The following is a 13,829-nucleotide window of genomic DNA, read 5'->3' as shown; positions in this document are numbered from 1 at the left end:
ACGTCTTCCTACTCTACCGTCTTGTTGACATAATTCCTCATTCAGAACCTTGAATATGTCATCCCACTGCCTTTTGATTACATAGTTTCAAGAAAGAAATCGGCTGTTGATCTTATGGAGCATCCCTTGTACTGGAGGAATTGCTTTTCTCTTGCTGCTTTCAAAATTCTGTGCTAGCCTTTGTCTTTCAACTACTGATTATAATGCATCTTGGTATGGATCTCATTAAGTTTATCCTTCTTGAAATTCATTCAGCTTCGTGGATATTAGATTCATTCTTTCTACAAATTTGGGAAGAGCTTGACCATTGTTTTTTCAGATATTCTTTCTGCCTTTTTCTCTTCTCCTTCTGGGACTCATATAATGCATATATTAGTCTGACTGAGAGTGTCCTTCAGGTCCTTTATGCTCTTTTCACTTCCTTTTATTCCTTTTTATTTCTGCTACTCAGACTGGATAATTTCTATTGTCCTATATTCAAGTTTGCTGATTCCGTCTTCTGCCTGCTGAAGTCTGCTGTGTAACCTCTCCAGTAAAATTTTTATTTCAGCTATTTTAATTCTTAGCTCCACAAGTTCTTTTTAAAGAAAGGGTTTGGTTCCTTTTACAATAATTTTTCTCTCTTAACTGATAGTATCTATTTGTTCATACACCATTCCTCCAGTTTTCTTAAGGTCTCTGTCCATGGTTTCCTTTAGCTCTTTAAACATACTTAAAATATGTAATATCTTTGTCTAGTAAGTCCAATACCTGGGCTTCCTCAGGAGTGGTTTCTGCCATTTTTTTGCCCTGTGAATGGTCCATAATTTTCTGTTTTTGTATGCTTTATATTTTTGTTTGTAAACTGGACAGTTTGACTATTACAGTGTGGTAACTCTGGAAATCCCATCCTCAGGGTTTTCTGTTGTTGATTGTTGTGGGAATTTTCCAGAATACTTTTTCAAAAAATAAACTGTACTCCTTGTTCTGTGTGGTCACTGAAGTCTTTTTTTCTGTTATCTCTGCAGTGAGCCTGTTGCAGGTTCCTTTATCTCCAATCCTAATCCTGATAGAGATTGATTTTAGTACCAGGAACCAAAACCAACAACAACAACAAAAACCAAACTCCCTTTCTCTTAGCAGGTTATCTCTGAGCTGGGGCACTCCTTCAACATTTAGCCAGGCTACCAGCAACTGTGCGTTAGACTTCCCAATCTACTTGTGCAAAGAGAAAGATCAACTAGAGATGTTAGATTAGGGTTCTTTCAGGTCTTTTATGAGCGTGCATCCTGCTCTGCTCATGCACAATGCACTGCAGATCCCTTGGTGTATGTGGTAGCACTTCAAAGCCCTTGTTCCTTGAAGTATCTTCCTCCTTAGCCTCATCTTTCTCAGGCTTTTTGTCAGTCTGCTGCTTGTCCCATCCACTGTTCCTTGTCACAGGTGGCTACAGGTAGTGTATGTCTGTAAAGTTCTTGATTGACACCAGCCTGAGGAGCTGCTCCCATCTAAAGGGAACCTCCAGGCAGGTCTAAATGCAGAGTCACAATGTTTTGAGAACAAAGTGAGTATTGCACTTCCTGGCATCAGCAAGACACCAGCAGGAACTCAGGCCACCATCTCCATGGCTGCCACTGAGCTGAACAATGAGAGGTGGTAGGTGAGTAGGCAAAACTACCACAATACTTTTGTACTGAAATTTAACACCTTTTGTTTCATTAAACACTCCCTTGTTTCCTATAAGTTTTTAAACTAGATTTCATATATCCCCAAACATTGATTCTGTAAATTTTTGCAAGCTGAATTGCTGCTTTAGCAAAGGGACTTATTCTTGAGCTTTCTACTCTGCCATTTTCCATGATGTTACTCTGACATCTGTAATTATGTCTTTAGATAATATATATTGGTCATCTATGCTGGTCTGTAGTAAAATTAAATATGATTTCTCTTTATTTTCTCTATAATTCCTGTCCTCCGCCATCCATTTTTGGCATAGTGATATTGTATGTTTTAATGCTTACCTACATACTGTTACAATGTCTATATTTCTATTACTTGATCTCTCAACTTTGGTTTATATCCTCTGAGCCCCAGCTGTTACAAATGCAGCAACTGATGAATTTACTGTCAACATTTTTTTCTCCACTATTTCTCAGTATTTGTTAGATATATAATCTCTATGTTGTCATGACATAAAACTTTTTTCTTTTTCATTAAACCATCCTCTTTGTGTGTTTTTATAATACATACAAGTATATTCGGTAGCCATTGCAAGTTCTTTTGCTATTGTTTCCTTATTCATATCTTAGTTTTGCTAAATTTTGTTTTCCACTAGTTTATTCAAAATCGCCACAGGAGAACAATGCTCTCTTAGTATTTACATTAATAAAGCTGTTTCTTTGTGGTTTTTATACTTTAAGAATAGATGTCTGGGTATGAAATCCTCAATTTACCCTTTCTTTACCTGGGTATCTTGTTGGAATTTCTCCACTGTCTTTTGCCTTTGCCATTATGTGCACTTTGAAGAAAACTAAGGTAAGAGAAATTTTTCTTCTCATAAGTGGCTTGACTATCTTACCTGGTTACACAAAGAATTATATATATAACTTAAAATTTCAATACTTATTTTATTATATATCTGAAGGTAGACTACTGTGGTAGGTAGAAAAATATTCCCTCAAACATGTCCACAATGCAATCCCTGAAACCTGTGAGTTTATTACCTTACCTGGCAAAAGGGACTTTGAAGATGTGATTAAGGTAAGAAATTTGGGCATATATTCCTGGATTATCTGGGTGGTCCCAATATAATCACATAGGTCCTTATAAGAGAAGGTTAGCAGGGTCAGAGCCAGAGAAGGTGATGTGGCAATGAAAGGATAGTTCATAATGATGTGATTGCTGTTTGGGAAGAGGAAGGGCCTCAAGCTCAGGAGAGCAGGCAGACTGTAGAAGCTGGAAAAGGCGAGTGATGGACATTCCAGCATCCGGAAAGAACATGGACTTGCCAACACCTTGACTTTTGCCCAGTGAGACTTCTGATGTTTAAAACGGGAGATAACAAATGCGTGTTGTTTTAAGCCACTAAAATTGTGGTAATTTGTTACAGCTGCAATGAGAAACTAAGATGACTCTTCTGAATCAACTTTCCCTGACACAAAATGGGCCTTTTAAGTCTCCAGTAGCTCTAAATGGTGGTTCTGCTTGACTTTTTGTTGTTTTTGTTCTGTCTCTCTGGGTTCCAATTGTGTGTATGCTGGTAATTCTTTACCTGTCTTTTACATTTTTTAGTTTTACAAGTTTTCTCAAGTTCTTAACTCTTTCTTTATTTCCATCTCATTTTGTTTTGTGCAAAACCTATTTTCCCTTCTGAAATTTATTTTTATTTAAGTGAGCAGTTTCCCCTCCTAATATCCCAGATTCTTTTAGCTGACCTAGACATTTCCTGTATTGTATGTTTGTAAATTTCTGCATGTGCATGAGGGACTCATCACCTTTAGTGAGCTGAATTTTGCTGACGTTTCATGAACTTTGCTGCTTCAGGGTCCCTGACCGTTTCCTTTGCTTCTTCTCCTCACTTTTACGCTCAGCTTCGGTGTGATCTCACTTCTGGGCTCTCTTGCAGTTATTTTGGAGAACAGGCATCTATCTGTTTCTTTCATGGGCCTCACAGGAGGTAAAAACGGCGACATGATTCCCACAATCATGTGGCTAGTGGAAGTCTCTTTATTCTGTTTTTCAACATAATTATTTCTTAGAGGCAATGATGAGATTTAATCTCACATTAGAATTTGACACTTGATGACACCTTTCTCTTTGAAACACGTGCTTTTCTTGGTTTGTTTCTAAAATCATATTCCTAGCTTTTTGGCCAATGCTTTTTAAACTTCTTTGCAAATTATTCTTAAATTTCTTCAATATTGGTATTTTGCAGACCTCTGACCCAGTCCCATTCTCTTCATTCTTATTTCTTTGGCATTCTTAAACTCTCCTATGCTGTTACTTAACATCCATGTGCTGATGGCTTAAGTGCTGATGGCTTTAGCCCAGATGACTTTCCTGAGATCCAAGCCTGTATATACCTCTGCCTATGTAACATCTCTTCATGAGTATCTTCTTGGCATCTCAGCATGAGCTCTAGGACGTTCCCCCAAGTCTAGTCTTATTCCAGTGTTCCCTATTTCAGTAAGTGTACCGACCATGTCTTCCGTTGTTCAGTCCAGAATTCTGGGTATCATTCTTGGCTGCTTCCTCGAAGTAAGTATGTTAATCTCAAAATTTTATAAATGATTCCTCTCTGTATAATTTGAACTAATCCGTCGCTCTTCATTTACATTTCACCACCCTAGTACAAACCACCATCATCTCTCACCTTGGCTGGTTTCCTTGCCTCTGGCTTTGCACTTTTCTTATCTGGTAGCTGCATGGCAGTGTTTCTGAAACACAGATATGCTCATTTTTCTCCACTGCTCACAGCCCTACTGGGCCTCCCATTGCTCCTCTGATGGCTCAGGCTGCATGGCTCTGCCTTTCCGGCTTCTGTTTCTGCTGATTTTCCTAGTCCTGCCTCATCTACAGAATCATATGATTACCATGGATTCCACTGCCAACCACTTTTGTTCAATTTTTAAAAATCCGTATTGCTTGAATTGGTTTACTTAATCTATCTTCAAAAAATATTATCAGTATCTTCTCCCTTAAAACCATTTCTAGGAATTTTAAGATAATGAAATAGAAAATCGGGAGAAGTAACCAAATGTGATAGCTATGATTGACAGCTGCTCACTGCAGCATTTATACGTAATTATTGAGGGAAGTAACACCAGAAGTATAAATATTTGGGAGGAAATTTCCTGTTCATAAAATAGAATAAAAAACAAATTTTAACAAAATAAATCTGATTTTCCTATAAAAATTTGTTGTCCTAAAATTTATCTACAAGTATATCATATATTTCAGAACAGGAAAGATCTACTCTCTTAAAAGCAGGCATTTTCAGAAATACATGTAAATTATTTTTACATTTGAATTGTCATTATTTTTACTTACTCTCACATGTTAATGTACTATACACAGTCATTTGTTAAGTTGTCAAAGACATTTCAATACATCAAGGATTTAAAGCTGAGTGGAGCTGGCGAGTTCACACTTTATACACCAAGATTTATCAGTATTTTAGCTGTTGACTAACAAAATTAAGTATTAATATTCCTAGAATTTACCTCCATTGACTGAAATAAAAATGCACAGTGTAAGAGCTGTGAACTGAGTTTATTCAGTGTCTTATTGAGGACTATAGTCCAGGAGACAGCCCTTCAGGTAGCTCCAAGAAACTACCCCAAAGAAGTAAGGCAGAAACCTGGATATATCTAAACTTTTTTTTTCCTGGAAAAAACATGTGTAGTCAAACATCAAAAGATTACTGCTAGTCACAAACATCTTAATTTAATGATTTCGGTGCTTTTCTATGTATGAGGAAAAGGTGCAAGAATCTGGGGTCACTGAAATTTTTCCTTTCCAAATTCTTAAATGTCTACTATAAGGAGAGACGTACTAGTTTAGATAAGCGTTCTAGAGAATAGGCATTTAGTGCATATCTTCTTGTTAGCGTTTATCTGTGGTCGAACTGGCATGCAAAAAAACTAAGGAAATTTTAAGATGTAGAAACATAACATCTATGCTTAAGTGTATAATTACTTTAGCTTTTAATTAATTGTTGAGGCTGTTTTCTTAAATTTAAAATTCACTTAGCAGCACATGTTGATTGAGTGCATACTGTGTGCTGGGCTCCATTGTTGGCATCTGGGTTTCCAGCTGTGACTATAGCATGGTCGTTGCCTTGGCCTAGTGGAGTATAAACTGTGTGTGTGTGTGTGTGTGTGGACAGAGTTGTGGGGAGAAGCATTGACAGTATATAAAAACAGGTAAATGTATACTTTAAATCTCTTTAGTAAGAATACTTCCAGCAAGATATGATGAAATGCCAAAAGTAGAAGAGAAACTAAGAATATAAACCTAATAAGGACTTGTTTCTCTTTCTATTCTGATAATCTAGCAGGGGAATTGGGTAAGAAGTGGCTAATTTTATACATATAAGTATGGTGTAAAGAAATGGGGGATCAATGTAAGGTATTGGAAAAAACGTTTAGCGTCAATCAATATCCCTAGTCAGAATACAAACAAGCAATTTAATTTTTTTTAATGTTTTAATTTATTGGCTGTGTTGGGTCTTCGTTGCTGCATGTGGGCTTTCTCCAGTTGCTGCAAGTGGGGCCTCGCTTTGTTGCGGTGTGCAGGCTTCTCACTGTGGTGACCTCTCCTGTTGCAGAGCACGGACTCCAGGCACACAGGCTTCAGTAATTGCGGTGCGTGGGCTCAGTAGTTGTGGCTCACGGGCTCCAGAGCGCAGACTCAGCAGTTGTGGCGCACAGGCTTAGTTGCTCCACCGTGTGTGGGATCTTCCTGGACCAGGGCTCAACCGTGTCCCCTGCATCTGCAGGTGGATTCTTAACCACTGCACCACCAGCGAGTCCCAAACAAGCAGTTTTAGAAATATGTGTTTTACTTCAAGAATTTGTATTATCTCTATGATGGAGGGTATTTCGTTTTCTCAAAGTTTCAGTAATCAGGTAGTAAAATGCTTTTAAAAAACAAGTATGACTTGTGACTAACTGCGTGGTACCCTGCCATTTTGAATTATTTTCTGTTTAAAGTTGAATTAGTTAATTCAATTAAAATTTCTGTATCTGCTGTGGGACAGGCATCATTTTAGGCCCAGGGGAAACAGTAGGGAACCAGAAATAAACAGTCCCCAAACTCAGAGAAATTAGAATCTCAGATGTGTTTGACTTTGAAGGGGGAAAAAAAGCCCTTTGTGGTCAGAGTATCAAATCAGTATCATTACCATGGAAACAATCGCCTTCAGTCATCAGCTCGTATTTCACAATAACCATGATATTAATTCTTCCTCATATTTTCAGAACTCTACGTTAAAGAATGCTTTGGGCATGTGGTTTTATTTAAACAGAATTTACAACTACATTATTGTTATCTTTTCACCAAAATAATGTTGTGTAGAAACAGGCGATGATGGGGTTATCTCTGTTGTTTGTAATTGAGGAGATCTTTATTCGTGGACTGTCATTACCCCATGTGGCATTGGAGGGTTTTCATGTAAGGAACTGGTTTCTAGAGACTGTCTTTGTGGACAGCACACTGGGGGTGGGGGGGGGGGGGGACATTTGCTTCTCCTGAGAGTCTGAGCCGCTCCTGGGAGCCCAGGAGAGGAGTGGAGATCTGTGGGGTCCCCTCCTTGCTGCCTCCTCTCTCCGCCCACCCCTCCCTCTCAGCTCTCTCCCTCTGTCTATGGAACGTGAGCCTGGGGGGCCGCCTTAAGGAATTGTTTCATTGTAACTTGAATTCACAGTTTACTTGGCTTTGTTTGACCACTCAGGTTCTTAATTCCTCAGAAATATTCAGAAACTATGTGGTTCTTCTTCTGTATTCTTCCCTGGAGAATCCTATTTGGGAAAAATTCAAAAGGGATGGTTTTGCCTTGGGGCACCATTGAAGTAGGCCTGTCCACGTGAACATGAAAGCATGGTCACGTAGGGCACTCCCTTAGGAAAATCCACAGGGGAACATTTCCCATATGCTCCATCTAGGACAAGTTGTTCTTTTCTGGAGCTTCTGGCATGTTGTCTTGTAGCCTTTGAGTTTTATTATTGATTTTGTTTCTCTTTTTGTTATGACTGAGGTAAAGCCTGGGGACACGTATGGTCCAACATTGCCAGTTATATAGACACATTTTTTTATATGATTTTAGACTCCCACAGTTCCACTTTATTATTTTTGTCTTGTATTGCCATCTCCTTAATCTTCTTTTCACGTATTTTATACCACTTTATTTATATTCCCAAATTTCCCAAGCTCTAGCCTTAGGGTCCACTGTTTGCTCCAATATTTACACAACATGGTGGTGAGAAATCCAGTGACCTTAGCCTGTGAATTCAGGGAAAGGAGTGTGTCTCTCCTGGTGGGTGTTCTGGCTCAGCCATCTCAGCCCCTTTGGCCAACCCATTTCTTTCGGCTCTGTCTTCTCTTTGCCCCTTTCTCCAACTCTTGAGAACGGTGGTTTCCCTGCCACTCCCCAGGTGAAGCCTGAGGGATAGTGGAGAAGAATTGGCTTATGGAACAGAAACCATTGACCATTACAGATGGTTATCACAACATTCCCGGGCCATTTCCTAGTAAAGATTGCATCTCAGTCACTTCTCTCCCTCTCCTTAAGCGCCACTCTGTTGCCATGTTGGGGCAGGGGTGGCTTCCTCCCTATAGTCTTTGCTAACTCTTCACAGAAAACTCCCTCCTCTCTGGGAACTGGAGGGGAGCAGAATTTGCCACCCCAAAATGTGTCTTGTTGGCATGAGGATTACTTTAGGCTGATTATTTGTGATTGTTATTTTTCAGAAGACTCAGGAAGTTTTTCTTGTCACCTCTCGCCTAAAAGAATGTGGATAGAGGGCTTGTTCCTAGGATAAAGCCATCCCAGGAGACATCTGCAAAGAATATGGGCTGGGGGTGGTGGGGGAGGAGATTCTGGCAGGGCTTAGTGACCAGAGTCCACTCTGGGTCCCGCTGTCTCTGGTGGCCCAGCAACCATGTGCGTCCCCATCTCTCTGTGAGCCACCTTCATCCACTTTGAAGTCCCACACCTGAACCCTCAACATCCTCTTTTGTCTTTAGCTGAAGATGGGTATTCAAGGTGAGGGCTTTGCCCACTCTGGGGAGTTACTTGTCTTCCTGGGACTCTCCCGTGTGTGCATATTATTAAGCTTTTGTTTGATTTTCTACTGCTGATCTGTCTCATGTCAGTTTAATTCTTAGACCAGTCAGAAGAACCAAGAAGGGTAGAGGAAAATTTCTTCCTCCCCAACGGAGTCAAAGGAAAACCGAAAATCTCTGTTGGTGTACTATTCAGAGACATTTCGTCCATTATTTTGGCCTCAAACTGTCCCATCCAGACCAGACTTTATTAGGAAAATTGCTGAGATACAGAAAAAATCAAAACCCCAGACATTACATATGAAGTGTTTGCTTTCAAGTTCCTGTATCTGATAGTTGCCTGGTAAGTATGTCTGAAAAACCAAAGGAGAATTGTGATTTCTCTTCTTTTCCTATTTTTTTTTAAAGGTGAAATTCTCCTCTAAGTTTCAGACTTAGGTTAGCCACTAAGTGGAAGTGAACAACTGCTTTTCTCAGGTTTGTTTTTGTTTTTGTTTCTTTTCCTTATAAAACATTCTCTTCATTGTAGGAGCTTACACGTTTGTTCCCTGGCTTCTCAGCTTTAAAAGAGGAAGAGCCCTAGAAGAAAAAGAGAATAAAATATTGGTCAAAGAAACGGGTTACTTCTTTATATATGGTCAGGTGAGTTCAACCCTGATACCGCTATCATTGTCCAGTCCCTCCCGTGTTGCTCTGACTTCTGACAAAGTTCTTTGGTTTGTTTCTCAGGTTTTATACACCGATAAGACCTTTGCCATGGGACACCTAATACAGAGGAAAAAAGTCCATGTCTTTGGGGACGAGTTGAGTCTGGTGACTTTGTTCCGATGTATTCAAAATATGCCTGAAACACTACCCAATAATTCCTGTTATTCAGCCGGTAAATAATAGTTCTGTATACATAGACAGAAAGACATTCCTCAATATACTGTGTGGTTTTTATTAACTCACATGATAAGCCAGTCTGTTTTCATAGAGACAAAATCATTATTAATAGGTTCATCATTTTTGTATACATTTAGAAAGGGCAGTGACTTCCCCACAGTCCACAGCAGAACAGTGGTGCGCCCGTAATAACAATGCTAGAAGGATAAGAGAGTGACAGCCATGTGCCAGGCACTTTACCTGTGCTCCTTCCTTCGGTCCTTCCTGCCGAGGAGGTGGGGTCTGAGACACAGAAAGGGAGCACGCGTTGTCCTCGGCTGCACGGCTGCTAAGCTCCAGAACCTGGTTTAAAGCAGCCAGTCTGACCTAGTGGGACTCTCAGAATCTCTTCTTTACCTCCTGAGGAAGACATGCCTTCGGCCAGCTTGAGTGTCAGGGCCAGTGGCGCGTGGCTTCTCTGGTGTCAGTGGACACCAGGGGGATATGTTTAGGATGTGAAAGTGCAGGAGTGAGCCTGCCTTTCAACTCAGAAAAAGGGAAAGGGCAGGTTGTCTTCATTTCAGGTCTGTGTGGGCTGTGATTGCCATCCTAGCCTTCATTTCGTCTGGGGGTAATTTCAAATTAATCAAGGCCGATATTTGGAAAAAAAAAAAAGGAAAAATTGCCTGAAACACATTTATCTTTCTCTGGTGATGCTGACAAATCCATTCAGGACCCCGAGAGAGGTCTTCCCTTCTAGACAGTCAGCGTGAAGGACAGTGTGGAGCAGGCGGTGGGGCTCGGCCATGCGACGGGAAGCACTGTGTTCCCAAGGCTTTGCTGACGAGGACACCGTGAATTAAGCGAGAAAGGAAACCGGTTCGAACAGTGGACACGGCTGTCCTCTTGGAGTCACAGCCCTGAATAGCTTTGGCGGGGTCATGAGGAAGTTTGTTAAATTGGAATTCCCTAATCTTCATAGAGGACTGTTTCCCTGCAGCCAGTGGTAACCGGTATTTTGGTGTTGCGCAATATTTATAAATGGTGAGGTCACTTCGATCTGTTATTTATTTACATTAATTAGTACTTCGAGCTCCACGCCACGCTCTTTTTCAGATTTTCTCATCATCAGCCCCTATGGTTACTTTCTTGGCCAGATTTCCTAGATGCCTTACTTTTTAAGAATACTTGACTTGATCTTAAAGATATTTCTCAGTGCTAATAGCTTAGTACTATTTATGAAAAATGTTCTCTAGGAAATTTAAGGTTTGCGGTTTCTATCTGTTCCAGAATGAATTTGTTTAAAACCATTAACAGCTACACAGTGGTATAAACATGTATAAAGTGCTTCCATAATAATCTGAAAAAAATTGAAACGGTCCATTTGAGGAGCCCAGCATCACACCAAGGAACCTGTCTTGTACACAAAGCTGAATCTTATTCATTATTTCATCAACAAATGGAATATCTTTATTGTAGAAAAAGTTAGAGCTGATTGCTATAATCTGGAAGAAATGAAGTAGCCAATAACCCAGCGTTGAAATTTTAAATAGAACTTACTTTGGAAAGTAGTTGGTACACAGCAACTTTGTTTTGAGAGTTACTATTACTTAATGATCTGTGATCTATAGCCTTTGTCGAATTACTAGATTATTTTCAATCTCTGTGATAATTACTAATTATTCATTCAACACATGACTTCAGTCTTTTTTTAACTACTGAATGTAGTCATCAAATGCTTTGCCAATCCTGAAAGTGTACACTTTACTCTTAACAGTACCTAAAACTATGTTCTTTTGTTTGTTGTCTGTCTTGGTCTATTAACAAAAAACAAGATCCCTGGAGACAGGCTCTTTGGCCACTCTGATCACTGCCCTGTGTGTGCCTAGGTGTCTGGTGTATCTGAAGTGTTCGGTAAATAAACACCCACTGACTGTTGCTGGAGGAAGCCCAGGTGCTTTGGGCTTGACAGTGGAATAGAGGTTAAGGTATATGTGTTCCTGTAAATACATTTTCATGGCATGTTAATGAAACAATGCAACTACTTTTTAAATTGTTAGTTGAAAGTATTGACAATGTAGATGCTATTTTGTTTGTTAGTTCCTTGGTTTTATTCTCTGCCCTGTCTTCTCTTTCTTTTTTCTTCATATTTTTCCTTTAAAATAGGGTTAGGCGTGACCTGATATAGATCCTGGGTTGTGTTTTGTATTTTTGAATCACAGGCTACATTATTGTAAATTAGGGACATGCAGGTTAATTGATGAGCTTTGAGAAGCTAATTACTTTTTGATTATAAAGACAAGTGTGGTCATTTAAGGAATCACAAAATTTAGAGGGCTGTAAAAAGTAATCCAAATAACTCCTAATCCCTTAGTCTGGACTCTGGAGAAAGACTGTATTAGCAGATGTGCTTTCATAATAAATAGTGTTCTGGTTTTTACTTTTTAATAATTTACACATTTTATATGCACATTTGAAAGTATTATTTAGGACACTACAGTATATGTGTGTGTGTGTCTGTGTGTGTGTGTGTATGTGTGCGTTTTTTGTGTTTTTATTTAACATTATTTTTTAAAGTTTCCCTTATCAATAAAATGAAGGAAGACCACTTTTAACTATATTATATTCCATCAAGGGATGTGCGATGATTTACTAAACTTTTTTTCTTATAGTTAGACCTTTGGTTCCTGTTTAGATTCTCCATTCCATTCTATAAACAGTAGGTGATACATCCATTTATGTCTATTATAACTCCTCTGCTCATTTCTTTTACTTTTTTTTTTTTTTTTTTTTTTTAGTTTTTAGGCAAGTAGAGTAATAACTGGTTTAGAAGTCCACTGGTATAACTTGAAGGGTGAATGCCTATGTAACTATTTTTTTCCAAAACAAAGTAGTTTTCTTTAATGTTCTTCTCTCCCCCACTTCTTTTCATGTACGGCTGCTTAAAGTTCTTGGAAATCCTTCTTTTCCAGGCATTGCAAAGCTGGAGGAAGGAGACGAACTCCAATTGGCAATACCACGCGAAGATGCTAAAATTTCCCGGGATGGGGACGCCACATTTTTTGGTGCACTGAAACTTCTGTGACCTACTTACACTTTGTGTGTGGCTATTTTCCTCCCTTTCTCTGTACCTCTAAAGTTGAGACACTTAACTGGAAATACCAAAAGGACAAAAAAAAAGTAGTTACCATAACCTTTTCTGGGAGCTATTTGTTTTGGTTTGCTGAAACTAGACCAAAACAGGAAATTTAACAGACAACCACAGCCAGAGGGTGTCATATGAATTACAAGAACTAGAGCCCATTTAAGGAAAAATAGAATTAGAAAGACTTCTCACTATAATGCCATGTTGAACAACTTAGTCATAGTTGCTTGCCTTGGAAGAAACACAAGATTCAAAGGGGCAGTCATCGTTTCTTCAGAAATGGTATTTCACTGTTTGGTATAGAACAGTGCCCATGCCTGTAGGAGATTAGGGCATTTGGGAGAAATCTCAGGATTTATCCTCTATTTTTATGTTAAATACCCTTTCCCCTTTTCCAGTTAATATTGTGGAAATGGGGGAAAAAAAGGGTAGAAATCTTGCATTCCATACATGAAAAAGTAACTAAAAGCTTGAATTTAAATATCACATTAGATAATCAGACTCAAAATAGGATGTAGGTACTATTTAAGTCTTTTAGGTTTATTTCAAGTTTGCAGTTTGTAGCTCTAATAGTACGTGCTACCTGCTGGAATACTCCCAGACATCTTTCACAGGAGGGAAAGAATTCTCTCGTGTGTCTACAGCTTAGGTGTACTTTTTATAGCTAATTTCAGTTACTTCAGAAACTTTTAATGAAGGGTAATTCCAATTCATGCATATAAGTATTAATTGAAAAAAAAAACTATAAGTGTTTTTACCTAAATGTAAAATCTGCAATGGGAGTTAATAAATACATTTGTAATAATGTAACATCACTTCCCTTTATTTTCTATCCTTCTGTTTTAAACTGCTGCTATTGTAGTTCACGTATCCCAGCCTTTAAAAAATACTCATGTTATTAGCTTTACAGAAGTCGTGGTTTAATTAAAGTTCTTGGCATCCTGAGTATGTTATATACCGTGTGCTTGTTCTAAAGATTATCACGTGCCAGAAGACATCATCTTAATTTTCATTTTATAAAGAATCATTTTGAGAATGCTGTAATACTTATCTTTTA

At 38.9% G+C, this 13,829-nt stretch overlaps 1 protein-coding gene across 2 annotated transcripts in view; it reads left to right on the top strand.

Moving 5' to 3' along the window:
* TNFSF13B (TNF superfamily member 13b) overlaps positions 1-13,285 on the top strand; it is a 31,963-nt gene extending 18,678 nt beyond the window's left edge. For both annotated transcript variants that reach the window (XM_057707677.1, XM_057707676.1), the window contains 3 exons: positions 9,293-9,405; positions 9,493-9,643; positions 12,600-13,285. In XM_057707677.1, the coding sequence (XP_057563660.1) occupies positions 9,293-9,405; positions 9,493-9,643; positions 12,600-12,712 (377 nt within the window). In that variant the 3' untranslated portion in view covers positions 12,713-13,285. The remainder of the gene's footprint in view (positions 1-9,292; positions 9,406-9,492; positions 9,644-12,599) is intronic.
* The last annotated feature ends 544 nt before the right edge of the window (positions 13,286-13,829 follow it).

Source organism: Hippopotamus amphibius, chromosome 14, assembly GCF_030028045.1.
Source record: "Hippopotamus amphibius kiboko isolate mHipAmp2 chromosome 14, mHipAmp2.hap2, whole genome shotgun sequence".
NCBI lineage: Eukaryota > Metazoa > Chordata > Mammalia > Artiodactyla > Hippopotamidae > Hippopotamus > Hippopotamus amphibius.
The sequence above is the reverse complement of the archived record's forward strand: the minus strand, read 5'-3'. Positions and strand labels throughout refer to the sequence as shown.